A 25,960-nucleotide genomic window follows, 5' to 3' on the forward strand; every position below is an offset into this window, starting at 1 on the left:
ACCTAGGAAGTAGGGTAATGAAATCTCTGAGTAGCTGAGTAAGACCCAACGCGCCCATACATACCTCAATTAGTAAGTCTTGGGATCCCTGGGTGGCGCAGTGGTTTGGCGCCTGCCTTTGGCCCAAGGCGCGATCCTGGAGACCCGGGATCGAATCCCACATCGGGCTCCCGGTGCATGGAGCCTGCTTCTCCCTCTGCCTGTGTCTCTGCCTCTCTCTCTCTCTCTCTCTCTGTGACTATCATAAATAAATAAATAAATAAATAAAAAAAAATTAAAAAAAAAATTAGTAAGTCTTGGCCTTAGTGTCCCCTCATTCTTCTCTTCCTTCAAAAAAACAAAACAAAACAAACAAAAAAACCCAGTGTGACCATTGTAAGCTTAAATGTGAGGAAATGTTGGTAAAGGCAGTGCTCTGAAGTGCTCTATGTAGATGAGATGATTCTCCTGGTGGACTGGTGTAAAATGACTTGTGTTCATGTAGTTCCCTGTCTTGCATTTTTAAGATGTGTGGATATGTCTCAAATAGTAAACCAGGAGCAGAGGTATTTTTTTTCTTAATTTGTGTAAGAGGAATAAAAAGGAAATTAGTAAAGAATTATAGTCTAAGAACATTAACATAAACATCTTTGGAGTTTATAGTATGCTCCCCCAGCCTTCATTTTTTAATTTTTTGCTGTTGTTAACTTCAGGGCGATCTGTTTCCTTCAGCAGGCATTCTTTTCCTTTTTGAAGTGGGTTGCACCTAACCTGATTAATGAAAATGCTTGAACCGGTTGCTATAGTTTTGGGTTTTTTTGTTGTTTTAACTTGGGTGATTACAGTTCATGTTCAAGTTTCCTTAAAGCAGTATTTTTCACTTAAAAGACATCAGTGCGTTTTGCGCACAGTTGGACTGCAAATGTCTGTTGATTGAATACACTTTTACAAGACTGCATACCTATTTGAATATCTGCCCCTCAGTCGTTAGGTTTTGTTAAGGTTATGTTAGAAGGTAAAGTAGTTCTTCCTTTTCTATCACTGGACGCTCTGAGTCCTAGAAGAACTTCTTTTTGGAACAGATAAGTGGTATCCTTGTTGGATTTAATTATTCTCATTTTGTTTGCTTTAGAAAATGTTAATAAATGCTTAAATTGGCCCAGTATTAGGTATTGTGGAATATAGTTTTTCCTATGTAAATACTTCTGGTTTTCATTTTATTTTTATATTTAATGGCAGTGTTGGTAAACAAGAAAAAGCTATTGTCTTTCTAAGCAGTGTAAGGACTGTGTAGTGGAAAAGTTATCATTACTTTATTAGAATGGAGAATAGGAAGATATGGAAGTAGTGAAAAATTCGGTTATCAGTCATTTAGTAAATGCATTAAAAATATGTATTCCAATCGGTGTAGGAGTCTTTTCATTCTTAACAAATGATGATTACTTGTCTTTAAAATGTCAGTTGGTTTATAGTACCTTTCAATACCTGTTTGGAAGAGTCTGGCATGTTCCGTTTTTGTTGACATACTTGAAGATCTAAAAGCAACAGCTTTAGAGCTTTATAGAGTTTTCCTTTTTATGCAGTACTTTGGAAAGCAGGAAACACTTTCAAAGCAAAACAGAATTTTTTAAGCAGCTTTATCCAGATATAGAATTCCTATGCCATACAATTCACCCATTTAAAATCTACAGCGTTTTTAATATATTCGCAGAGTTGTGCAACCATCACCATGGTCTAATTTCAGAACATTTCATCGCTCCAAAATAAACCCTGTACTCATTGGATTCTATAACTTTTTTTTATAAGTTTTAGAATTGAGGATTCAGATGTGATGTGTTGTCTTCTGTTAGTTAAAAATCATACCAATTAAAAAGAACAACCTGAGTGGCGCAGCGGTTTAGCGCCTGCCTTTGGCCCAGGGCGCGATCCTGGAGACCCGGGATCGAATCCCACGTCGGGCTCCCGGAGCATGGAGCCTGCTTCTCCCTCTGCCTGTGTCTCTGCCTCTCTCTCTCTCTCTCTGTGTGTGTGACTATCATAAATAAATAAAAAATTAAAAAAAAAAAAAAAAAAGAACAACAACTAGCCTTGCCCATTTAGTAGTATGGGACTACAGATGAAAACTACTTGTTACTTGGATTTGTCCTCCAAGGAAGAAGGTTCATCCCTTTTGATAGTTTTTCTATTTGAAATTTTTATTATTTTGAATGTAAACGTCCTGTTAACTAGAAACTGTGCTCATTTGTTGGCTCTAACAGTGTCACTTGGACAAGGCTGGATAGGAGACTGTTCTGGGAAGATGCCAAATTTACTTCAGAACCAAACTTGGGAGTGCTGGTTCTACCCGGTAGGGAGCAATTACCAGTTCTTTTTGATATTTCAAGGTAGAAGTCCAACTAATAGGTAAAAATGGAATTTCTGATTGGCTTATACAAGCTTCTATCTCTTTCCTTGTTATTTAGAAGTTTGTACAGAATGTTTTGTTTTTAAAAAAGATATTAGCACTTTTTCCCTTACTGTCTTTGACATGCAGTTTGGTTGGCAGAGTTTAGGTGTGAATTCCGTCTTTGGGGTTTCTTTTGCAATTTTAGTTTTTGAGGTGTTTTCAAGCTTTCCTCTTAGACTCCTCCCTAGCTGTTTCCGGTTCGTTTGTTTTGTTCATTCATTCATTCATTCATTCATTCACTCAACGAGGTCTCTAGGCCTTTCTGAAGCTGTTTCTCTCTCTGTCCTATGATGGCCTCCTTGCCTTCCTGCTCCCCTCTCCTGGGCAGTCTCCTTTTACCAGTAAGAGTTTTCACTTTTCTACCCCTTGAGAGGTGTATCGCCTCCCCTGAGGAAGGCTTGGGTTGTTCTTCTGGAATAAGTGCTTCCAGGAGCAGCGTATCGTTTTTTTTGTCCAAACTCTAATTGTCCACAGTTTGGTCTTTCATTGGTCTGAGCTCTCCAGAGCTCCCATAAGTCTTGCATACATCCTATCAGAGATTTTCTTGTCATCACTGTCTGCTCACCTCACTCACTTGAAAAGAGGCTCGCTGATGCCTCAGCACAAAACGAAATCTTCCTTAATCCTTTTGTCACCTCTGGTTTATTCTTACTGGTTTTTGTGATTCTTTTTTTTTTTTCCCTAGAAGAAACGTGACTGTCTTGTTTTATATTTTGGCATTACTTATTTCTACCTCTCCTAGTTTGTTTTGGTTATTTTTTATTTTTTATTTTTTTTATTTTTGGGCGAGAAATGACTACACATAGAAATTTGGTGGCTGTGGTTTCGTGTTTCGTTCAATTTTCTTTCTCTTTTACTGCTACAACAAGTTGGTACTTGTATTAGATGTATTTCATCTTAATATTTTCTCCTTTAAATTTTAATAAAGGAAGAAGGTACTAAGTTTTACGATTTTTTTGATCATTGATTTTAGTGTATTCAGCAATGCTTTTTGGTACAGTTTTTAGAGTGGTTCTTACTTTAATGGTACTGTATGTGGTATCACTTAATGTTGATTTATTTCACTTAGGGTTACATATAGCATATTACAAATGGAAAGTTACAAATTGAGTTTGATGCATATGAATTTGTACTTTTTAAAATAAAGGATATATTTGTCTTAGTGATAGAGAATGGGGGTGGAGTGGGGTAGAGGGAAAGAATCCCAAGCAGACTCCCACTGAGCATGGAGCCCAGTGTGGGGCTCTGTCCCATGACCCCGAGACCACCACCTGAGCCAAAATCAAGGGTCGACTGGACAGCTGTCACCAGATGCCCTTGAATTTATACTTTTAAAGGGCATCATATAAGAGAATTGGTCTGAGTCAGGAGACTGGAGTTCTAATGTGATTTCAATTTTAGATAGTTGAACATAGATGAATTTCCTTTGAATCTTGTCTATTAGATATGAGTAATATTTTTTCTCTCTGTAATTCTGGGGTTATTAGGATTGAAGAGATAGACATGTTTTAATTATACAAAGTGTTCATATAGAACAACAGTATATAAAAATAGTTTTGTCTTTGTTAGAGAAAACACTGAATTTCTATGAGTGAATCAGGATTAAAAGAATATGTGAATTTGGAGGCATAAAAACTAGGACTAAAAACTCAAGCATTAATTGGACAGTAGGTCACCTAGCCTTATTACTTGAGATCTACTACCCATGTTTGTCTAATGACTTTTTTTTTGAGATTTTATTTTACTTTATTTTTTAAGATTTTATTTATTTACTAATGAGAGAGAAAGAGAGGCAGAGACATAGAGGGGGAAGCAGGCTCCCCTGTAGGGAGCCTGATGTGGGTCTTGATCCCGGGACCCAGGATCGCGACCTGAGCCAAAGGCAGATGCTCAATTACTGAGCCGCCCAGGCAACCCTTGAGGTTTTATTTATCTATTCGGGGGAGAGAAAGAGAGCTTGAACAGAGGGGAGGGCAAAGGGAGAGGAGAAGCATACCCCCTGCTGAGCAGGGAGCCTGATGCAGGGCGAGATCCCAGGACCTCAAGATCATGATCCCAGTCAAAGGCAGACACTTAACTGTTGAGTCATCCAAGTGCCCCATCTAATGAAATCTTTAAAGATGGAATCAGGAAGCCAAGCCCTCAAGAGCAAAGAACTTAAACCAGCAGTTGAGATACTTTTACCTGTTGTCTCTACTCTTGTGTCTGCGTGCGCATATGCTAGTATGCACTTTCAGTCTCTCGACTGCTTCCTAATGTGGCTGTGTTAAACATAATGCCAGACTTTGCACTTAACCACCTAGGTACACAATCTAAGTACCCTGGGGAAGGACTCTGAGTGGTCTAGCATAGGTCATTTACAGAGTCCTGAACCCTAGTTTAGTTTTGGGTGTTGTGGGATACAGGGGCTTGTCATGTAATATGTGACAACTTCTGTAAGAATCTGTGGGACTACACTGAATAAAGAGAAACATGAAATATGGTTGTCTAGTACATGTATCCCCTTGTAGTATTTAATGACACATCTAAATTTGCAAAATGCTGTGGAGCTCTTCAGAGTTGTAATATGCAGAAACAGATTTTTAAAAACTTGAATAGGCAAGATTTCAGGTGAACTATAGTGGGGGCAAGTGCAAGGTAATGAGTCAGAAAAATCAATCTAAACCTTGCCTATGGATAACGAATTTTGAGTTAATTGCCATTTGACTGGTAAAAGTATTTAGTTACTGCTCTGGAAGTGTGTGTACTTTTCTACTGTGGGATATTCTAGTCCTGTTTTTGCTATTGATTTCTATTCATTTGTATTCATTATGGTCAAAGAATATACTCTTTGTGATTTCATTTCCTTGAATTTGTTGGTTTACCGTATGAGGCCCAGTGTGTGGGGAGTTTCTGTCAATATTCTGTGTGTGCTTGTAAAGAATGTGTATTTGCAGTGTTAAATTTGTCCCCATTAGGTCTATTGATAATATTGTTGTTCACATCTGTATCCAAACTAATGTATTTTTTGGTTGTCTTGTTAATACCAGTTACTGAGAGAGGAGTTTTAAAATTCTGGATTTGTATGTTTTTCAGTTTTTGTTTTAAGGTTTTAAAAGCTGATGAGGAATTGCTGTCTTTCTGGGGGGAGGTGTCTGGGTGGCTCATTTGGTTGAGCATCCAGCTTACAGGTCGTGATCTCAGGATCTTGGCATCTAACCCCAGTTGAGCTCTGTGCTCAACAGGGAGTCTGCCTGAGATTCTCTCACTCTCCTGTCTTCTCGTGCTTGTTCTCTCTCACTCTCTAATCTTAAAAAAAAAAAAAAAAAAAAGGAATTGCTGTCTTCCTGAATTGAACCTTTTATCATTATGATGGAACTATTTAAAAAATTTATTTATTTACTTAAAAATTTTTAATCTTTTAAAAGTAAGCTCTATGCCCAGAGTGGGGCTTGAACTCCTGGCCCAGGGACCAAGAGTCGGGTGTGCTGATTGAGCCAGCCAGGCGTCCCTGCAGAACCCATTTTTATCTCTAGTAATGTCTTTTTTAAAACTTCTAATGTCAGTTTTTTAATGCTAATAAGCTACACCAGCTTTTTTTGTCCAGTGCGCGGTATTTTCTAATTTACTTCGTTTCCCCATCCTGGTATTTTACATTGGTCTCTTCTAGTTGAAATGTTTTAAAAATCCAACTAGAGATTGAATTTTACCATTTTATTTTCTAATTTGTTGCTCTCACTTGAATTTGTTTTTTAATAGATGTATGATTTTAGTCTTTGGTTACTTTAGAAACTAAAATAATATATCTAACAAGGTTCCTTAACTGGTTCCTTAACTTGTAGAAACACAAAGACTTTAGTATCTCGGTTTGCCAGGCTCATTGGCTTTAAGATACTGTTGTCATTTTACTTTCATCAGTTTTTAAAACCTTAACTGGAATTTCATAGAATTAACTTTCATTTACATCTATCTGTCATCCTTGTTAATCTTGCATTTCAGTGCTATGTCAATCAAGGTCCTTTCCTTTGTAATGCTGGTGGAAAAACTCAGTTTTTAAACTGACAAAAGTTTAAAAAAAAAAAAAAAAGATTCTATTTATCTATTTGTGGGATGGCTAGAGGGCAGAGGAAAAGAGAATCCTAAGCGGGATCCACACCTATGGTGGAGTCCAACTTGGGGCTTGATTTCACAACCTGAAATCATGACCGGAATGGAAACCAAGAGTCATAACTCTTGGTTAACTGAGCCACCCAGGGGCCCAAAAAGCTTAATTCTTTTTTTTTTTTTTTTTTTTTAGATTTTATTTATTTATTCATGAGTGGGGGGTGGTGGGAGAGAGAGGCAGAGACACAGGCAAAGGGAGAAGCAGGCTCCATTCCGGGAGCCTGAGGTTGGGACTTGATCCGGTGTCTCCAGGATCACGCCCTGGGCTGAAGGCAGGCACTAAACCGCTGAGCCACCCGGGCTGCCCCAAAGCTTAATTCTTTAAAGATAATTTCATTTAGTATAGAATGCTTGATTGGCATATGTATCTTTAGTATGCTGAAGAAAATATAATTTCACTGTCTTCTGGCTTCCATTGTTGCTGAGGGCAGCTGATGATAGTCTGTAAAAAATAATTCCCTCCTTTCTCTTGTGCTGCAAGATTTTCTCTGTCGTTGGTACTTTGTTTTATTCTATAGTTTCATTATGACATGTCTAGGTAAATGTCTTTTTATTTATCTTATTTGAGATCATTTGGGCATCTTGAATTTAAGAGTTGGTATCTTTTACCAGTGCTAGAAAATTCCAAGCCAATAGATGTTTAATATGCTTCACTATGTCTTCATTCTTATACTTCTGAAATTTTAATCTTTTGGCATCTTTGCTACATTCTGTGTAATTTATATTTTGATGCTTTGCCTGACTTGGTCTAATATGCTGCCAGACCTGTCTTTTGAGCTTTAGTTTTATTTCCATATTAGAAGTTCCTTTGGTTCTCTTCCAGATTAGGTCCCTTTTAATAGTTGTTTTTGGTTGCCTTTAGTTTTTGCAGTTTTGTTCTTTGTATCTTTTAACATCGGGGGCATTTTGCCTAAGATTTGTCTGATAATTCTAATATCTGAAATCTGTGTGATGGTTTCTGTTTGTGCAGATTCTTGTCTACGGTGCCTTGTTTATGTGTCTTCTTTGTGGTGTCCACTGTTTGTAGTTTATTTGTAGAGGTTTCCTAAAGCCTGGAATAAAGGTGCCTTTATCCAGAGAAGATGTGCATTGCTTCTGTCAGGTATTTAGGGGCACTAACACTTTTGCTACCCAAAGTGTAGCCCTCAGGCTGGCAAGGGAGCTTGTTAGAAATGCAGCGTTTCAGGCTTATACCTATATTTTAATAAGAATCTGTATTTTTTTTTTTTAAAATCCATATTTTACTGCCATCCTAGGTCATTCTTAGGCTAAATATTGAGCAGCTCTGCACTAAAAAAAATAGACAAGATTTGGAAAGCTCGGGCTTACAGTTTCTTGGATATTTCAGATTTTTCAGAATATGACTAGAAATCTTGGCCAGGCATGTATAGATTTTCAGATACAGTTTTTTAATTTTCTCTTTCTCTCCCTTGATGACTCCCTTTGTCCTCACTGCTTAGCAGCAAGGTGATTTATCAGTTGAATGGGGTTTAGGTAGAAATCTGGTCATCTCAGTCCTCAAGGTGTAGCCCGGAGTGTTTTTATTTTTTTAAAATGATAAAGACTAAAATTTGAAATAGATTAGGTTCTTGTAGTTTGGTCTTGGTCAGGTGAAAAGAGCTCCAAATGATCAGCAGCATTAGTGAGGAAGTATAAATTCGAACAGTGAGATACCACTACACATCAATGAGAATGACTAAATTTAAAAAGATCAGTAACACCATGTATTGACAAGGTTATGGAACAACGGGAAATTATCACTTAGTGGTAGGAGTGTAAAATATAGCTGCTTTGGGAAGGGTCTTATGGTTCCTTTAAAAGTTAATCATAACCTTCACAACAATCTAGAGATTCTACTTGTAGTAGTTACATAAGAGAATTGAAAGCATATGTCCATGGAAAGACTTCTAGATGTTTGTAGCAGCTTTATTCATAATGGCCCAAACCTAGAAACAGTCCAAGTGCGAATGAATGGATAAACAAAATAGAGTATGACACCGTGGAATACTACTCAGCAGTACACACTGATGTACTCAGCCACATAAATCAGTCTCAGGATATATTGAGTCAAAGTAATTTTGTACAAAACAGTACACATTCCGTGACTCAATTTACATGAAATTGGAAGAGGTAAAGCTAATCTCTAGTTAGAAAAATTAGAATGGTTTTAAGAGTTTGGAAGAGTTCGGGATTGACTGGAGCACAAAGAAACTTTCTTGGGTGATACTCTTTCTTGATAGGGATTTAGGTTCCACACTTATTTAGGATTTAGGTGTATGCATTTGACAAAATTCATTAAGTTTTATACTTAAGATTTGTGCATTTCACTGTATGTAAATTTAACTGAAAACCTGAAACAAAATTTGCACACTAGTTAATGATAGAGAGTAGAATGATTCTGCAACTTACTTTGAAATGCTTCAAAAATAGGATGGACGTTTAGCAGGACAGGCAGGGATGCATAGGTGAATAGATAGGGATACATCTATGATAAGGAAGAGTAATATACTGCTACTTGTAAAAAGCTAGGTGATGGAATTATAGGTATTTATTGAGCAATTCTCAATTTTGTGTGTTTTGATAATTTTCAATAATAAATCATTGGGGAAAAGAGTATGAGAAGTGAAAAAGATTACAATGAGTTCAGGAAGGGAATTGGATTTATACAACTATCCTGTTTTGCACATTTTGTTCAGTTTGTATTTGTGCCATTTTAAGAGCAATAACTTCTTTTGATTTAAAAATGGCTTTTAATTTTTTGATTTAATCATTTTATGCCAGCTGAGGAAAAAAAATTTTTTTTTTTAGGCTGGTAGAAAGCATGAGTGTCACTGGTCCATATCCATTCTAGTGTGCCAAAGACTCTTTTGTAGCTCACCATTATTGTTGTCTATATCCATTTATGTATATTGAAGAGATCTAGTGTTCAGTTTATTATTTTTTTATTTTTTAAAAGATTTTTATTTATTCATTAGACACACACACACAGACACACAGAGAGAGAGACACACACAGGCTGAGGGAGAAGCAGGCTCCATGCAGGGAGCCTGATGTGGGACTCGATCCCAGGACTCCAGGATCATGCCCTGGGCTGAAGGCAGGCACTAAACCACTGAGTCATTCAGGGATTCCATGGTGCTCAGTTTAGAAGGGCTTTTGTTAATATGCTTTAATGCTTTTTTGATCCAAGTAGGCTAGTTTCACTTTGTTTTCATTGTATTCCATGTTTACCTGTTAGTTACATGTTCTTGCTTAAGGTGCTGTTGGTTGGTACTTGAGATTTAGCTGTATGCTAAAGTGCAGAGTGCCTGCCTGAAGTGGAGGGGTTTTGTCTTTTGCCAGAGCAGAGTGTATGATAGCTGTTTAGCTCCCCCACCAGTAATTGGGTGAAGTGTTGAACTGATTGTGCATCCTCTGGAGTTTACTGGTAGTACTTGGATCTTACTTACAGTATCAGAAGACTTGTGCTCTGTATGCAGCTTCTTCTCATGTAGAAGGAGGGAATACTTCCACACTTAGAAACAGGACTGTAGGGATCCCTGGGTGGCGCAGCAGTTTGGCGCCTGCCTTTGGCCCAGGGCGCGATCCTGGAGACCCGGGATCGAATCCCACGTCAGGCTCCCGGTGCATGGAGCCTGCTTCTCCCTCTGCCTATGTCTCTGCCTCTCTCTCTCTCTCTCTCTCTCTGTGACTATCATAAATAAATAAATAAAATTTAAAAAAAAAATAAACAGGACTGTAGGAAGATGTATAGGGTCACCATGGCCACTTGTCAAATGATGGGGGGACAGGCTTTGTTTTCTTCTGTATCGACCTCTGAAAGGCCTGTTTTCTTTGATAATTTTAAAGTGTGTGGAATTGGGAGGCAAGGATTTAAAGGATGAATTAATGAAATGTAGGTTGACACATTTAGGTCAAGGATAATTTGTTCTATATCCAGAAGCTTAATTTTTCTCATTTCTAAGAAAAGTGAAATCGCTATGGACACATTTTTTTAAATAAGCAAGTGGTGAGGACTCTGAAAACAAAAGCAAATCTTTTCCCTTCTAAAGATCGTAATAACATATTTTGAGTGCTTACTCTTTCTATGAGAGACTTATGGAGGATTTCAGACATATACAGAAATAGAACTGTAATGAACCTCTGTGTACCCATGACCCAGATCCTACACCAGCAATTCCTGGCCACTTTTTCACCTGTACTTTTAGCCCCGCCTCAATTATTTTGAAGCAAATTTGTGTTGTTACTTGATCTGTAAATATTTCAGTCTGCTTCTTTGAAAGATGAGAACTCCTTTTATAGACCTAAGCTTAATCCTATGACTGTACAATAAAAAATAGTTCCTTAAGCTCTGTAAATATGTAGTTAGTGTTCACATTTTTCATACTGCATTTTGTTGATATAAGTCTCTTAAAATTTAATATGTATGTGCTCCCTCCATCCCCCAGTTTGCTTGCCTTTAAAAAAAAAAAAAGATTTTATTTATTTATTACTGAGAGACACAGAGCAGCAGACACAGGCAGGGGGAGAAGCAGGCTCCACGCAGGAAGCCTGACGCTGGACTTGATCCCAGGTCTCCAGGATCAGGCCCTGGGCTGAAGGCAGGCGCTAAACTGCCGAGCCACCCGGGCAGCCCTTGCTTGCTTTTTTTTTTTTTTTTTTTTCCTCAAGAAGAGCTCACTAGTTTGCACTAGTATGCGAGGGTGGGAGTGGAGGAGTGGGAGAGGCAGAGGGAGGAGAGAGGGGGAGAGAGAATCTTAAGCAAAGCCCCACACCCAGTGCAGAGCGCGATGAGGGGTTTGATCTTCCAGCCTTAAGTTCAGGACCTGAGCCAAAATCAAGAGTCAGACACTTAACTGACAACCTCCCCCCCCCCCCCCCAGGTGCCCCTGCTTACTCTATTTTCTAAGTGTTTTAGTTAATTTTATTAACCTCATGAGATCTGCTTATCCTCAGTTTTTAGATGAGGAAACAGCCTTTGATAGGTAAGAAATTTCTCCAAGGTTAACGTGGTTTATGGTGGAGCCAGAATTCAAACTGATTAAAGAAAAATAGGTGCTTTGTACAGGCTTCCCTCTCTTCTCTACTGTTGACATTTAGGTATTTTTTTCCCCTTACATATGTACAAACACATAGAATTTTCCCGTTTCATTCTTGTCCTCAGGTCTCAGCTTAAAATATCTCTTTAGAGAGGTATATTACCTGATGAGTCAGCCTAAAGTAGCCTTTTCCTTCCCACTTCCTGTTATTCTCTCCGTCCTATTTTTCTCCTATTCCATCTTTTCATGGCACTTAGCACAGTGCAAATAGCTTGATTATTTTTTGTCTTCCCAATTGAGCGTGAGCTCCGTCCATGCAAAGATTGTTGATGCCTGTCAAGGCTCGCAAATATTGGTTGAGGGAATTAGCTAAGTATTGTGCTTCATATATGAGTGCAGCATGTACAAATCTACTTCTTTGTTTTTAGGACCTCTAAGCATGCCATAGACTTGCTGCAGTGTGCTTATTACTTAACCATTCTCCTTCTGAGAACATTTGGATTCTCTCCAGTTTTTCTCTATGACATACTGCAGCTAACATCTTGATTACATATATCTTTGCATACTTGTGCAAGTGTTTCTTTAGATTGTTAGATTCCCAGAAGATTCCTAGAAGTGGAATTGCTGGATTCTAAGTAGATGAGTGGCAATTTTTAATTATGGGATGTAGGGAGAGTCATGTAAAGATTGCGAAGGATTAGGTGATACATAAGATAGCAAAAAAAGTGGAGTAACCTGTGTCAGTTCTGAAACCTACCTGATACTGGAATGAATGTAAGGGGCTTTAGAAAAAATCAGCTGGTTTCCCTTTACCCTCATTCTAATTGGGCCCAGGAATCTGTATGAAAAACTTAGGTTTGGGAATAACAACTCTAAAGTTGTTCTTGCTTATAGATTTGTTACATGTTCTGGCTCATTATGAGGCAGTCATCATACCTACTTATTTTTGGTAATACTACTATTTGTAGAATTGTGCGGCACTGGTCTGTAGAGTATGTGACATTCTAAATGTGAGGGTTTTTTTTTTTTAACTTTCGAAAAATATTTTCTGAGACTTTCCAGATTTAGATGCAATTCTTATGACATTTTAAACAAATTTGGTACTCTGCATTGTTCTTTGTATTAAAGTTACAGTTTGTATCTTGTCTCTTCAACTTTGAGTTGCATTTTTTTTTAGCTTTCTTTTCCATGATCCTAGCCACAAACTTGGTGATATTTGTTCCTGAAAATTCTCCAGGATCTAATGCTGTTGACTACAGGTTGCATATTGTTGCATCAAAAAGTTGGTACCAATCCATGATTATCACAGTGTTGAAATACCTTTTGTTGTTGCAAGGCAGGCTAGGTAGACTTTCTAATACAAGCAGTGTTAAAGAAATTAACCTCTTTGATTTCATTATCACGTTGGAATTCACAGCAGTGACAACATGTATTGAAGAAAATATTTGGAAAGTAGTTACCTTTTTAGGTGGGCCCCTATGCTCTAAAAGGTTTACATTTACCAAACATAGAGTTGTTTTTCTCTATCTGGGAGCACCTTGCTGTAAACTATGGGATACTTTGTGTTTTACTTTGAATAACTGTGATTCTTCCCAGCAGACCTCTTTCTCTTTGGGAGAGAGAGAGGCATTTTACCAGTTACCCTTCTTCTCTCAGTAGCTCTTCCCTTTTGATTATCACTCTGTGATCATGGTGCTAGTAGGTCTTAATAAGGAAGAATTTACACAATATTCTCCATTTAGTGAAAGCTAAAATAAATATTAGGTCAGAGTGTTAAAAGTGTAGAGCAGAATTAGATTTTAGAGACTATGTAATACATCACCTTTCCCTTTTTTGTCTCTTCATTTGTGGATAGGTAGAAAAGAACATCTTTAAGAGGATGTACTAAAAATGCTGGTGATAAGCTGACCTTCTACCTCCACTCACCGACTGGCTAATTACGGGAGCCAGCAGGATTGAGACCTCTTAAAACTGGGTCTGTGAGCCAACATTGGCCCATGGGCTGAAACTTGCTGACTCTAGTCTGTAATCCTGAGACCTTAACAAGAAAGAAATACTCTATTAAATGCAGTCAGTATTTTGAAGGATTATACAAGTAATAGGAGCTAAGACAGGATTCGCATTAGGGGGTGAGGTGCTCTGTATTTTAGAAGTAGCGGGGGTGGATTTTATCTGTTAGTGATAAATTGATCAGAGTACAGTATTCCACAAAATAGACTTTTGGTGCAGTGATAGGAGTTCTTTCAGTGTTTCAGTGTGTCATTCTCTGTGGTCTGTGTTTTAGGCAGTAAGAACTCCATTTTCTTGGAAACAGGATTTGGATTATAAAATTACATTTTTTTAAATATGTATCTGGCATATGGCCTTTGAAGTAATCAGGTTTTGAATTTTTCTGCAGTTTTTAGTAATGAGACCTCATGATTTAAAAAATGAAGATGAGACAATAATCTGCTAAAAATGGCTAGTGTTTTCATGGTTTGTGGGTTGTTTTTTTTTTTTTTTTTTTTTTTGGTTATTTTTACCCACCGTCATCTTCTGTAGAGTTAAAATTACAACATATATAATTGTGTAAAGAATTTTATGAGTAGGGAAATAGGTACATGATTCAAAATCCTCAAAAAGGCCTTAAAGGGTCCTATTCTAACAAAGTAAATAATATAAAGTTTTTTTTTTAATGTATTGTCTACAGGTAATATTTAAGCCAATGCTTGCTTATATAAAATTACATATGTAGATGTGTTCTCTGCCCAGCATTCTGTACCTGCTCTTTTGCTTACCAAAATGTTGACAGTAGTTTGGTTTCCAGTGCATAGAACATTTTCGCTTTCAAAATCTTAGGGTGGTCTTCCTGTTTTATAACGTATTTTATAATCGATTTTTAAAATTGTGCAATAGTATTATTTTTCTTCTGTTTCTAATAATAACCACGTCCTCCTTTTTTGTCTTCCTCGGTTGTTTCACTAATTCAAATTTCTTCCTCCGACTTGTAATTAATTTACAATTTTGCTTTTTTGGTTATTCTCCTTTTTGAGCAGAGAGCAGATCATCTAGGTGCAAAGCCGTTGTCCTACCTCTGGCTTTGTCGTTTGGTGATTGCCCAGCTGGTCTTAATTTTGGAGTTAACTTTTCCCTTACCTGCTTCTCTCTGGTTCTAGTCTGTTTTTTCTTCTTTTCTTTTCTTTTCTTTTCTTTTCTTTTCTTTTCTTTTCTTTTCTTTTCTTTTCTTTTCTTTTCTTTTCTTTTCTTTCTCTCTTCTCTTCTCTTCTCTTCTCTTCTCTTCTCTTCTCTTCTCTTCTCTTCTCTTCTCTTCTCTTCTCTTCTCTTCTCTTCTTCTTTTCGGTCTTGGTTAATCAGGGTGCCATTAAATACAAATGGTGTGTGTACCTGCCTCCTTTTTAGTAGCCACGCCTCTCTTGCTAGACTGGCTCGTGAAACTACGTAAGGAGGAGGTACTTTGATTTTTGTTGCCCTTGCTCTAGCTTTTAGTTTTTTCAGGGGAAAGGTCTTTGATAAGAACCCTTAAGGTATTATTCTTACCTTTTTCTTCTTTAAAAACTCTGTGGTCTTTACCTCTTTCCTGTTTTCGGTATAGATTTTATTATATCTGGCAAATGGTCTTCTATGGCTTAGGGTGTAGTCCCATTTTTTTCCTCTAGTTTCATCATAAATGGGATTTTCTTATGAATTTTAAGCTTTTATTTTGCTTGATTTCAGGAAGGGAAATAAAGAAAAAGAACCTTTACCGCGCTCCTCTTTCTAGGAGGCAACTGTAAATGTCTGGGTTACATCCAAAAATCTTTTGAATCAAGTGCGCTTAGACTCAAGAAATATCGGAGTCTCTGTTATATGCTAATTAACGTATTAACAGTCAGTTGTGAATCTCAGGTCTCGCTGAATAATCTACTTTGTGAAAATAATGCCAAAATTAATCTCATTGACTTGCCAGATAGGCGTGTAAGGTAGATTCTCAAGGTGCATTAAAAATTGTAATCAATTTTAAATTGTGGCTGTTGGCATCAGTTTGTATGCCCACTGTTGAGTTTGGTTGGTAAATGTTGGGTGACACTTAAAGGATTAAGTGTTTGTTTTAGGCACATTAGTTTTTATTTTACACTTGTTAGTGATAGTATAGTATAGAAATTATTCAGAGTTCAGACCCTGGTGAGTCAGGTGTGTTCTATTTGCCCCTCTCTAAATGGATCAGCTGTCAACAGATCAATAAACAAAAGTGGTTGAGTTGGTATTTTGGATTAGAATGGCATAACGTAAAGTGTCCTTTCTACTGGCATTCTGGAGAGCTGGATTCCACTGTCATGTATGTTCCTAAATGGATGCATGCTCTTAAGCAGTTGACCCTCTGCATGTGGATTTCCTCTTGCATAAATGGGATAATTATATCAGCATGGATTGACACTTGAGTGCAAGTGTCATGTATGTTCTTACTGCCCAGCAGTCTTCCTTGCTCATGTTCTGCTCCTTTACCTGTTCTCTGTTAGGGAAACTTGAAATCCACTATCTCTTATTTTTCTCGTACATGTTAGTCACAGATTCAGTCAGTCTAAGGCACGTACTCCTTGCTTTCGTTTATCTTCTCTTGCCTCAGAGATTGCCTTTCTTATCATCTGAGTCTTAGGCTCTTAATTCTCTTTTTCCTCCTGTAGGAAACTGTACCCCGTTCCAACCTTTTCATAAGTTTTTTCCGTAATATTCATAAACGTTTTCAAGGCTTATTTTTTCAGAAAGGAAAATCACCCACACTCCTACCCATGTGGCCTGTGTCAAACCTGCCTGCCCGTACTTCTTGGCTGTGTCTCCTCCATCCTCTTTATAGCCCCACATTTAGGATTTACTGTCCATTCAACTTAATCATATATACCTTTTCCTCCTCTTCATTTTGGAAACAATTCTCATCAATATCTAAATCTGATGACACTTCTCAGTCTTGTGTTTCTCTCGCTCTCTCCTTTCTTTGACCTTTGAACTTGCCAATCTTATTCATACTCTTAGTGTCTGTGACACCACCTTCCTGATCCCTCCTCCATATTTTTTGTTTTATACAACTTAGTGTTTATTCCCTACACTTCTGATGAGTTTTTGATTCTGCTCAACTGGATTCTTCCTTTTGTGTTTTCCTTAGATTTTAGTGTTTCCTAAGGTTTCATCCTGGGCTTGTTCTTCTCTTTATTCTGCGTACTTTCCATCTAGGAAATGGAATCTCCTTGATGATCTTGGTTTCACCTGACTTCTGCTTATTGATCATTTCTCTCCTCTATACGTTTTCTTAGCTACTTAATTCCAGATCTTTAGTTCCATCTATAGACTGGAACTCTTTACCTAGATATTCTAAGTAATAACTCAAATTGGACGTGTTTGACATTAGACTTTATTTTTCTCCCCTGTGTTTTATTTGGTAATGTTACTACTGTCTCTTCTGTGATTTTTCTCAAGTTAAAAGCATAACTTAAAACTAGAAATAACCTGTAGTAAGGATTTTATTCAGCTCACTAATTAATTAAGGGGGAGACCTATTAGGGTAAAGTTGATTTAAAAGCATTTGGGGAACTGGATATTTAGGGGAAATTTAAGTAAGGAATTCTAGAATAAGATTACCGATGCCCCCCAGGGCAGCAAACTGCATCTTTGGGGTTATCTTCTCAGTTGTTGGAGAAGTTATTTGTATTTCTACTAGACACGGATCTGCAAGGCAACTTAAGAATTTGTTTTCTGAACCCCTCAATAATAGCATATAACAAAGTTAATTTTCCTTTTTTCTAGAAAATTAATTCCTAGGTGAGCCTGTTAAATAATAATGTTTTGTTTGACATTGGAAGGATATGCTTTCTTGTTTTAGATTACTTTTTTTTTTTTTTAAAGATTTTATTGATTGATTGATTAAGCAAGCGTGTGCATAAGCAGCAGAGTGGAGAGGGAGAAGCAGGCTCCCCGCTGAGCAGAGAGCCCAGTGCAGGGCTCCATCTCAGGACCTCGAGATCATGATCTGAGCCCAAGGCACACACTTAACTGATTGAGCCACCCAGGTGCCCCTAGATAACTATTTTTTTTTTAATTTTATTTATTTATTCATGAGAGAGAGAGAGAGAGGCGCAGACACAGGCGGGGGAGACGCAGGCTCCATGCAGGGAGCCAGAGAGAGACAGAGACGCAGGCACGCAGGCAGAGGGAGAAGCAGGCTCCATGCGGGGAGCCTGATGTGGGACTCGATTCTGGGTCTCCAGGATCATGCCCTGGGCCAAAGGCGGCACTAAACCGCTGAGCCACCCAGGGGCTGCCCCTAGATAACTTTATAACTTTCCTTAAACCTGTCTCACCAGAGCAAGAAACTTTGAGCATTTCAGATTAGTGTTCTTATTCTTGTGCATGCTGAAATCCCATAACTACAGACCTATATGTTCTCTTTACTGATTGTGTAGATTTCATAGTTTCAGTGTTTGCCATCTCTTCATTCCACCTTCCGTTAACAGACCTTTGATTTATCCTTAGATCTCTGTGGGGCTTAATAGTCGATCTGCCTCCATATCTGCAGGTCTTAGATGCAAAATTTTGGGTTTTAGGCCTTTCATGATACAGATCGAACTTGTTTCCAGGTCCAAATTCTTCCCAGATCTCGTGTTTGAGCGCTAATAATATACTCAGCGTTCCTCCATTGTGATTTCCTCATTCCTCTGTGCTCTTCTTAATGGCTTTGCCTTTTGAGGTTGGCCCTTGTCAATCTGATGAGGGCAAAATTAAGTCACCTTTTCTTGTCTGTTCACAGTATCACCTTTGGTACTACTTCTTGGATCATTTAGTGTATTTTCTGACAATTCGTTTAAGGATTGGTCAGTTAAAACAGATTTTTTTCCCAAAAAAATGTAAAAGGATTAGAATCTCTGGGATGTCCTCCCAGCTTGGAATGTCAGGATTCTCAAATGTTTTGACTCTTTAAAAAATGGTAAATGTATAATTATTTTTATTTATTTGGCCATATAACATAGTCCTAAAGGGCATGGACTTTAGGTCAAATCTCTGTTTGAATGTGGTCCGGTTACCTGTTTGCCTCTTGGTGTTAGGATTATTTTAACTAAGTGCCACAGTTTCTCTGAAGGAAGGAAATTTCCAGTACCTATTTTTGGTAAGGTTATTGTGGAAATTACATGAAAAGGCACTTAACTTGGTACATGGTATAAGCACAGAGTAAATGTTACCCATAATTGTTTTTATTTTAGTTTTCACTTTAAAACCTGCATTTTTCCACTAAATATTTTTTTCTAGTGTTAAAATGTGTAACTTGAAAATACTGCTTTTATGTGCTGTACAGCGTTGTTATTGCATCATGACATTGGACTGGTTTTGATGCCCCAAAATTGAAATAAATGCTTAGCCGACCTAATTCTCAAGTCACTTGGCCCTTTTCCCTGTACCCAGTGGCTCTTACTCTTCCTCTCTGCTTCTTGTGGGCGGGGATTGCTTCCTGGCTTTCAGCACCTCTCAAACCCTTGCTTTTCTGGAAGCTGAAAGGTTATTCATTCCAGTTTTAAAGATAGTCTTATTTGAAGTCCTTGACATTCTTTCTTAGGGAAAAATGACTTCTTTTGTAAATAAGGATGACATCTCTTTTATTGTGGAATTGTTTAATACTACCACTGGGATGTTTAAGTTACCATACTTGCTCCTAAGTCTAAAGATTTTTTTTTTTGGACCTAATATATATAGTTGTTCGCATCTGCAGTTCTGGATGCCATTACTTAGTCTGAAAGTCCGTATGCCATACATATCTTGTTGCATGCAGGCTTCTCAATTGTATAACTTCCCTTACCTTATATGTAAAGGAGGAATAATAAAATGGTTTATAAGGCTCATTGGCACATTTAAATTTTGCTTAATAGAATAAACAGAGGAGTAAAGTGTATGTAATTGTGTATATTACTGTTGTGATTAATTAAACTCTAGTTTCAGAATCTGAAGCTAAACCAAGTCTCCTTTGGAGGACCACATCTAAATAGAGTGCATTAGAAATGGAGGGTGGGGAGACACTGGATAAGACCTTAGTTCGCTTTGGGGCTAGTCATGACACTCTGCATTACTAAATTGGATATTTGTTTTCCATCAGATGTCCTTCATGTGATGATAATTCTGCACAAGTACTAACCTTTGTGGCATTCCTTTCCTACTTGGCCGTTTGATTAGGAAGAATTAACACATCCTTGAGTTAATTTTTACAATCTGTGTTCTCAGTTTTACATTGAGTGAATGATTAGTTTTGTTTTGTTTTGTTTTGTTTTGTTTCCCCTAACCTCAACCTCCCTTTTGTGGTTTTTGAATTACAAAATGAGAATGAAATCATTTTCCAAAATGACTGCAGTTGAAGTTTCTTTGAAAGAATATCCTTTTTATAAAACTTAATGAATTTTTAAATGTAGATTAATATGCATTTGTTTTTCCTGAATAAGTTCTGTTTGCCTGAAGAACTACTTTTTCACGTGAAATTCAAATGCTCTTTCACTTCAACAGCGAGTAAGTTTGTTGGTCACTTAGCTGTTAACAAAGTCATCACAAGTTTTACAGTCTTGAACATACCCATTAGTGTTTTTATGCTTTTTCTATTGAATTGAAAGTCCTATAGGCCATTTGTTTTATTTCAATTTGTTAGGAATTAATATCAGAAGTGTTAGTGAAAAAAAAATCCCAGTGATTATTTTCGCAGAAATGAAGGTAGTAAAAGAGTAGTATGTTTCAGGAGTTGGGAGGTAGCGTTACTAATAGGCTGGACTTAAAACTTCGAGTTTCAGCATGAAGATGGCATCTTTTGAGTTCATATTCGTTTCAGGTTATTAAGATACAGATTCTAGGAATATAGTTTTTATATTAGTGTAACTTGTGTTTGTTTTATTTTTTATTTTTAAAAGATTTTATTTGAGAGAAAGCACAAGCAGAGGGAGAAGTAGGCTCTCTGCTGAGCCAGGGTGCCCTATGTGGGGCTCAGTCCCAGGACCCTGGGCTAGCAGATGCTTAACCGACTGAGCCACCCAGGCGCCCCCTTGTGTGTGTTTTAAAATTTAATTAGTAAAGTACTGGCATAAGTAATTGGTTAATACAGTACTGAATATTCATATAGCAAGAAGGAAACTTAAATGGTGAGAGCTTTTGGGCTCTTAACTGAAGCCAAAGAGGAGTTAAATTTGGTTGAAGTTGAGGTGGTGGTGATTTCCAGAAGGGATAGATCTCAGTATCAAGATTCAGAGGATTAGTTCCTCCACAGATGGCTTGAAATTTTTTGAATTTGTCTGTAATACAGAGTTGAACTTGGTCTTCCTGGAAAAGGTCCCTTCTAGCTTTGGATTTATTGGTAACCTGCCAGTGGGGGAGAGTCCTGCATGTGTCTTGTTAATCTTATATTTACTTTTTGGGTTTCAAACTTCAGAGTTTAACAGAGCCTGGCCTCCTTCCTTAAAGATCAACTTATGGACTGCTTGATTGGCTCAGTTGGTGGAGCATGCAACTTGATCTCATGGTTGTGAATTCAAGTCCCATGTTGGGGGTAAAGATTACTTAAAAATAAAATCTTTTTTTTTTTTTTAAATCAACTCATGCTTTAAAAGCAGGTAGCACTTTGGTCTTCTTACTTGCCACCCTTTCTCTCTTAAATCTCAAGAATTATCCTTGAGCAGGCCATGGGCTGATAATGGTACTGGTGGAGCTCTGAAGATGTTGGGCATATTGTTTAGATTATTTTGGTGACTATAGGTCAGAATAAGGAGTGTAACTTATACTTCTATTTGAATGACTTAACACCGCATGACATACAGTATGCATTTAGTAGCAGAAAATAGGCAGGTGAGTTCTACCAAACTTGTTGAATAATATCTGCTTTTCAAAGTGAAAGTAGCATTATCATGCAAGTCTCTTGTATCCATGCTCTTTAGGGTCCAAGTGAAATGGCATTGTGATGTTTGAACTGGTAAAGATTCTTGTTTGAATTCTGAGATAGAATGGCTTTTCTTTCTTTCTTTTTTAAAGATTTAATTTATTTATTCATGAGAGACACAGAGACAGAGGCAGAGATACAGGCAGAGGGAGAAGCAGGCTCCAAGCAGGGAGCCCGATGTAGGACTCGACCCGGAGTCTCCAGGATCATGCCCTTGGTTGAAGGCGGCGCTAAGCCGCTGAGCCACCTGAGCTGCCCTTTTTCATTCTTTAATAGGGTGCAGTTCTCTTGTGCAGTATAACTAACTAGGAGAGCTCTTTTAAAATTTCTCCAATTTCTGCACCCACAGAATCAGAATCTCTGAGGGCAAAAGCCAGGCATTCATATTTTGACAAAGCTTCTCAGGTTATTGTGAAGCTTATCCTTAATTAAAAACACCATTTATTGCGTTTATAGCAAAATTCACTTTGAGAACTATTATTGCTAGAAATGTAAACTTACCTTGCTAGTGGTTTTTATGGTGAAGTCTCCCTCAATATAGATTATTTTGCTACAAGTATTCTTTTCTTCTGAGTAAGCATTTATAGTAATAACAGTAATAGTTAATATGTAGTGAGGTTTTGCAATATCAGAGGTACTGTGTTAAGCGGTTTGCATGGATTTCTCATTTTATCGTTCCGACTGCTCTGTGAGGTGAGTTCTTGATTACCTTTCAGTAGACTGAAGGACAGACAACAAGGTGCGTGGACTCAGAATTCAAACTCTGCTGGAGGCAGTTTGATTCCAGAGCCCTGCATTTCTAACTTCTGTGCTAGAATAAACCTGCCTTATTTATGGCTTGCAAAAGGTAAATAACAAAGATGACTCCTTTCATCTCAGGCTTCAGAGCCCAGGTCCTCTTTCTCAATGGCAGGCATATTAACAAAGTCTGTCTTATGAATCCTTCCATCAGTTTGCAGGGTGTAGACAATCCATGAGGGTATATACGCAACCTTTTTAAGTATACATACCCACAGCAGGGAGTTTTATACTGTTTACCCTTTACCATATCTTGGGGGAGATCTTTCCATATCGGTACACGTAAATTTAGTTTTTCTCTAAATGTTTTAATACTATTTCCTGTTCTTCCTAAAACTGACTAATTACATTAGTGATTTGAACTTTCTCACCAGGGTTTGTTTAGTATCTTAATTGATGACGATGTGGACATATGTGATAGAAACAATCCTTTTCCACTGATTTGGGTCAGCATGTAACTTAAGACCCACTTCCTGTTGAAGGCATGGAATTGAATCTCTTAAAACAAAATCCAGTAATAGATTTAATCATGATTAATTTGCATTCTCTTTAGCACCATTTCCAATAATGTCACATTCATTCTCTTCCCTCCCCAGTAAATAGAATTAAAGAACTCTGCTTGGAGTTTGGCTGGAGGCTTAAGAAAAATTGTGAAGGTCTGATTAATAGAAATTGTGATTCTTTTTATGATAGTAATATTAGCCTTGTTTATCAGTTGAACTGATTTTCTTTTGAGTATCAGCATTTCTTCTGTATTGCAATTAAATTTCTTATAAAAAGTTCATGTTGATTAAGAACTGTGTTTTGAGCAAAATTGTTATACTTAAGAATTATGCTCTCAATTTCTGGTTGCTAACAACTCTGTGAGACAGATAGGTGATATACTGATTTCACAGAAGAGGTAAATGAAATCTAGAAATTAAGTATCTTGTCCAAGGTCACAGCCAGCATAGCTGATGTTGAAATCTAGAATATGTGGGACCATTTCTCAATTCACTGTTCTTGAGCTGCTTTCTCTTCATTTCTCCATAGTTTTATGGTTTCATTTGTATTTATGATGGCATTTATTATTCATAGCAATACCGTGAAGTAGGTATGATGTGTTGTTTTTTTTTATTTTGTGGCTGAGGAGTTGGAGGCTAGAGGCTCTGATTTGTACAGAGGCATAGTGCTTTTAATGCCTGTTCTATCACAGGACTTGAGCCAAGGTACTCTGATGTTGGGTGTAATGCCCTTTTCTACACACTACAAGAAATGGAAAAGCAAATATAAATTTCTACTGTGCTCTGTTTTCTTTGCGAATTTCCTGGGCATTCCATACAAAATCTTTAATTTTATGTGCTGAGTTTTGGACCACATGCCTTAATTTTGGTGTATTCCCAACATCTTACAATACACTAATCAGATTTCAAATAAGGCAGTGTGTAGCATTGGTGAAGGCTGTACAGATTATTTACATAAAATTTCCCCTTCATTTTGGGTGCCCTTTACTTAGTTTTTGTGTTATACTTTTGATTTTGTAAATCAAAAATTGCTGATTTTTTTTTTCTTATTTTTTTTCCTTTTTAGTGAATGGTAGTGTCTAGAAAGGGTATGTCCCTTCAAGAGAGAGGTGCCAATGTCCAACCGGCCTAATAACAATCCAGGGGGGTCACTGCGACGTTCACAGAGGAACACTGCCGGGGCCCAACCACAAGACGACTCGATAGGAGGAAGGTATGTATTTGATGGTAATTGGTGAAAAAAGTCTTTTTAAAAACCTCGTCATAAAGGCAAAAACTTAAATGGTTCAGTACAAATGGGTAATTTTTTCCTAATTTTTGAGCCAAGTAACAAATAAAACTGGAATTCAAAGCAGTTCTTTCATCATTTCCCAAATGTGCTAGGCTCAAAAAATACTTGTCATTGACATTATCAGAAATCTAATTTAAGGGTCATGACCATATGGTTGTATCCTGTTTGGTTTGCCCTTTCTCTTCACTCTCTTAAACACGTGCTATAGCATGGCTTTCGATTGAACATTTTTGGTGCCTCTCTTTATCTGTCATTATTTACATTATTGAAAGGAAGCTTCATTTAAGATCTTGTACTGATATCTAGCTTTTGAGTGTCTCCCCCCCCCCCCCCCCCATCTTATTGTTTGACAGCATATGAATGCTGACAGGCTGGTGAAGTGGTCTGACTTTGTGGGCATATCACATCCTCATCATTTTCTTAGTGGTCTGGTGTTAGCAGGATTTAGTCGGAGTATTTGTATAGGAGCTAGTTTGAAGAATAAGATGCATTCTCTGGAATGGAAAATACTGTGTTGTAATTTAGCCAAAGACTGTCATTTTATGGATAAAATACTTTGAAGTTTACTTTTGCAAGGCGTAATTCTCTGACCCATGTTTAGCTTGCAGTCAGTAATGGCAAGATTCTGACATGACTACCTGATAGAACATTTGGAGGCATTACCATGCATATATTGTCTAGTAAATTTATAAAAAATAAGCTATCTACTGTAAAGAGTATATAAAGCTCTCCTGTTGATGTCAGGCTATTTTTAGTAGTTGAGCATTTGGACTTTGGACTAGGACAGCATTCTGTGCCATGACTCTGCCATTCAATAGCCATGTGTCCTTCGTTATATCTTTTAGGAAACCTCAAGTTGTTAGTCCACACGGTGGGGGGGATATTTGTTTCCTAGGGCTGTTAGTTAACTTCAGCAATGTATGTTACACTGGTAGCACAGTGCTTAATACAGAGCTCTGACCTTGGTTTTTGCTTTATTACATTCAGATTATTCTTTGTAGCAGCCACATTTTATTTATCTGTTGATTAAAAAAAATATGCCTTTTGCTTTATAAAAACATTGCGTGTTTATTTTAGAGAGCTTAGAAAACACAGAAGAGTATAAAGGAAAACATCCTAATTCCACAATTCAAGTATAACCATGGTTAACATTGGCATAGTTTCCTTAGTCTTCTTTAATGCATGTATATATACGTGCATGTGTTTGCACATATGTGCACATTAGTACTTGTACCATTTTGGGGGTACTTGCCTGGCTCAATCGGTAGAGCACGTGACACTTGGTCTCAGAGTCATGAGTTTGAGCCCCACGTTGGGCATAGAGATTACTTTAAAAAACACTAAAATCAGTGAGTAACTTGAACCTTTTGAACAATTAAAGTTTTACATAGTAATAGTTCTTTTTTTTTTTTTTTTTGAGGATTTTATTTATTTATTCATGAGAGACACAGAGAAAGAGAGGTAGAGACTTAGAGGGAGAAGCAGGCTCATGCAGGAAGCCAGATGTGGGACTCGATCCTGGGACTCTGGGGTTATGCACTGAGCCAAAGGAAAATGCTCAACCGCTGAGCCACCCAAGCATCCCATAGTAATGTTCTATTTGAACTTTTGTGTATGACTGACAAACAATTTTGGTCTTCATATAGTATACTAGTTCTAAATTCCACAATGCTGTTTCAGCACCATTATCTTTTTTTTTTTTTGTATGTTGGTGTTAAATATTTTATTGCCTTATATTTTAAAAATAGCAGGAAACAAATAGAAGTGGTTAATATTAGTCATATGATGTATTAGTTTAAAATCAAGATGGAACTCTATTGATTTGTAGATTGGCAC

General features: G+C 37.4%; 1 protein-coding gene across 16 annotated transcripts in view; it reads left to right on the forward strand.

The window, feature by feature from the left end:
* The window catches only part of TRIP12 (thyroid hormone receptor interactor 12), a 146,087-nt gene that overhangs the window by 20,094 nt on the left and 100,033 nt on the right, over positions 1–25,960 (forward strand). For 15 of the 16 annotated variants that reach the window (XM_041767694.1, XM_041767698.1, XM_041767701.1 and 12 more), the window contains exon 2: positions 23,900–24,046. In XM_041767694.1, the coding sequence (XP_041623628.1) occupies positions 23,949–24,046 (98 nt within the window). In that variant the 5' untranslated portion in view covers positions 23,900–23,948. Of the gene's footprint in view, positions 1–23,899; positions 24,047–25,960 lie in introns of those variants that run through there. The other variant, XM_041767700.1, reaches the window with a different exon arrangement.

The sequence above is a fragment of the Vulpes lagopus genome, chromosome 8 (assembly GCF_018345385.1).
Source record: "Vulpes lagopus strain Blue_001 chromosome 8, ASM1834538v1, whole genome shotgun sequence".
Classification (NCBI taxonomy): Eukaryota; Metazoa; Chordata; class Mammalia; order Carnivora; family Canidae; genus Vulpes; species Vulpes lagopus.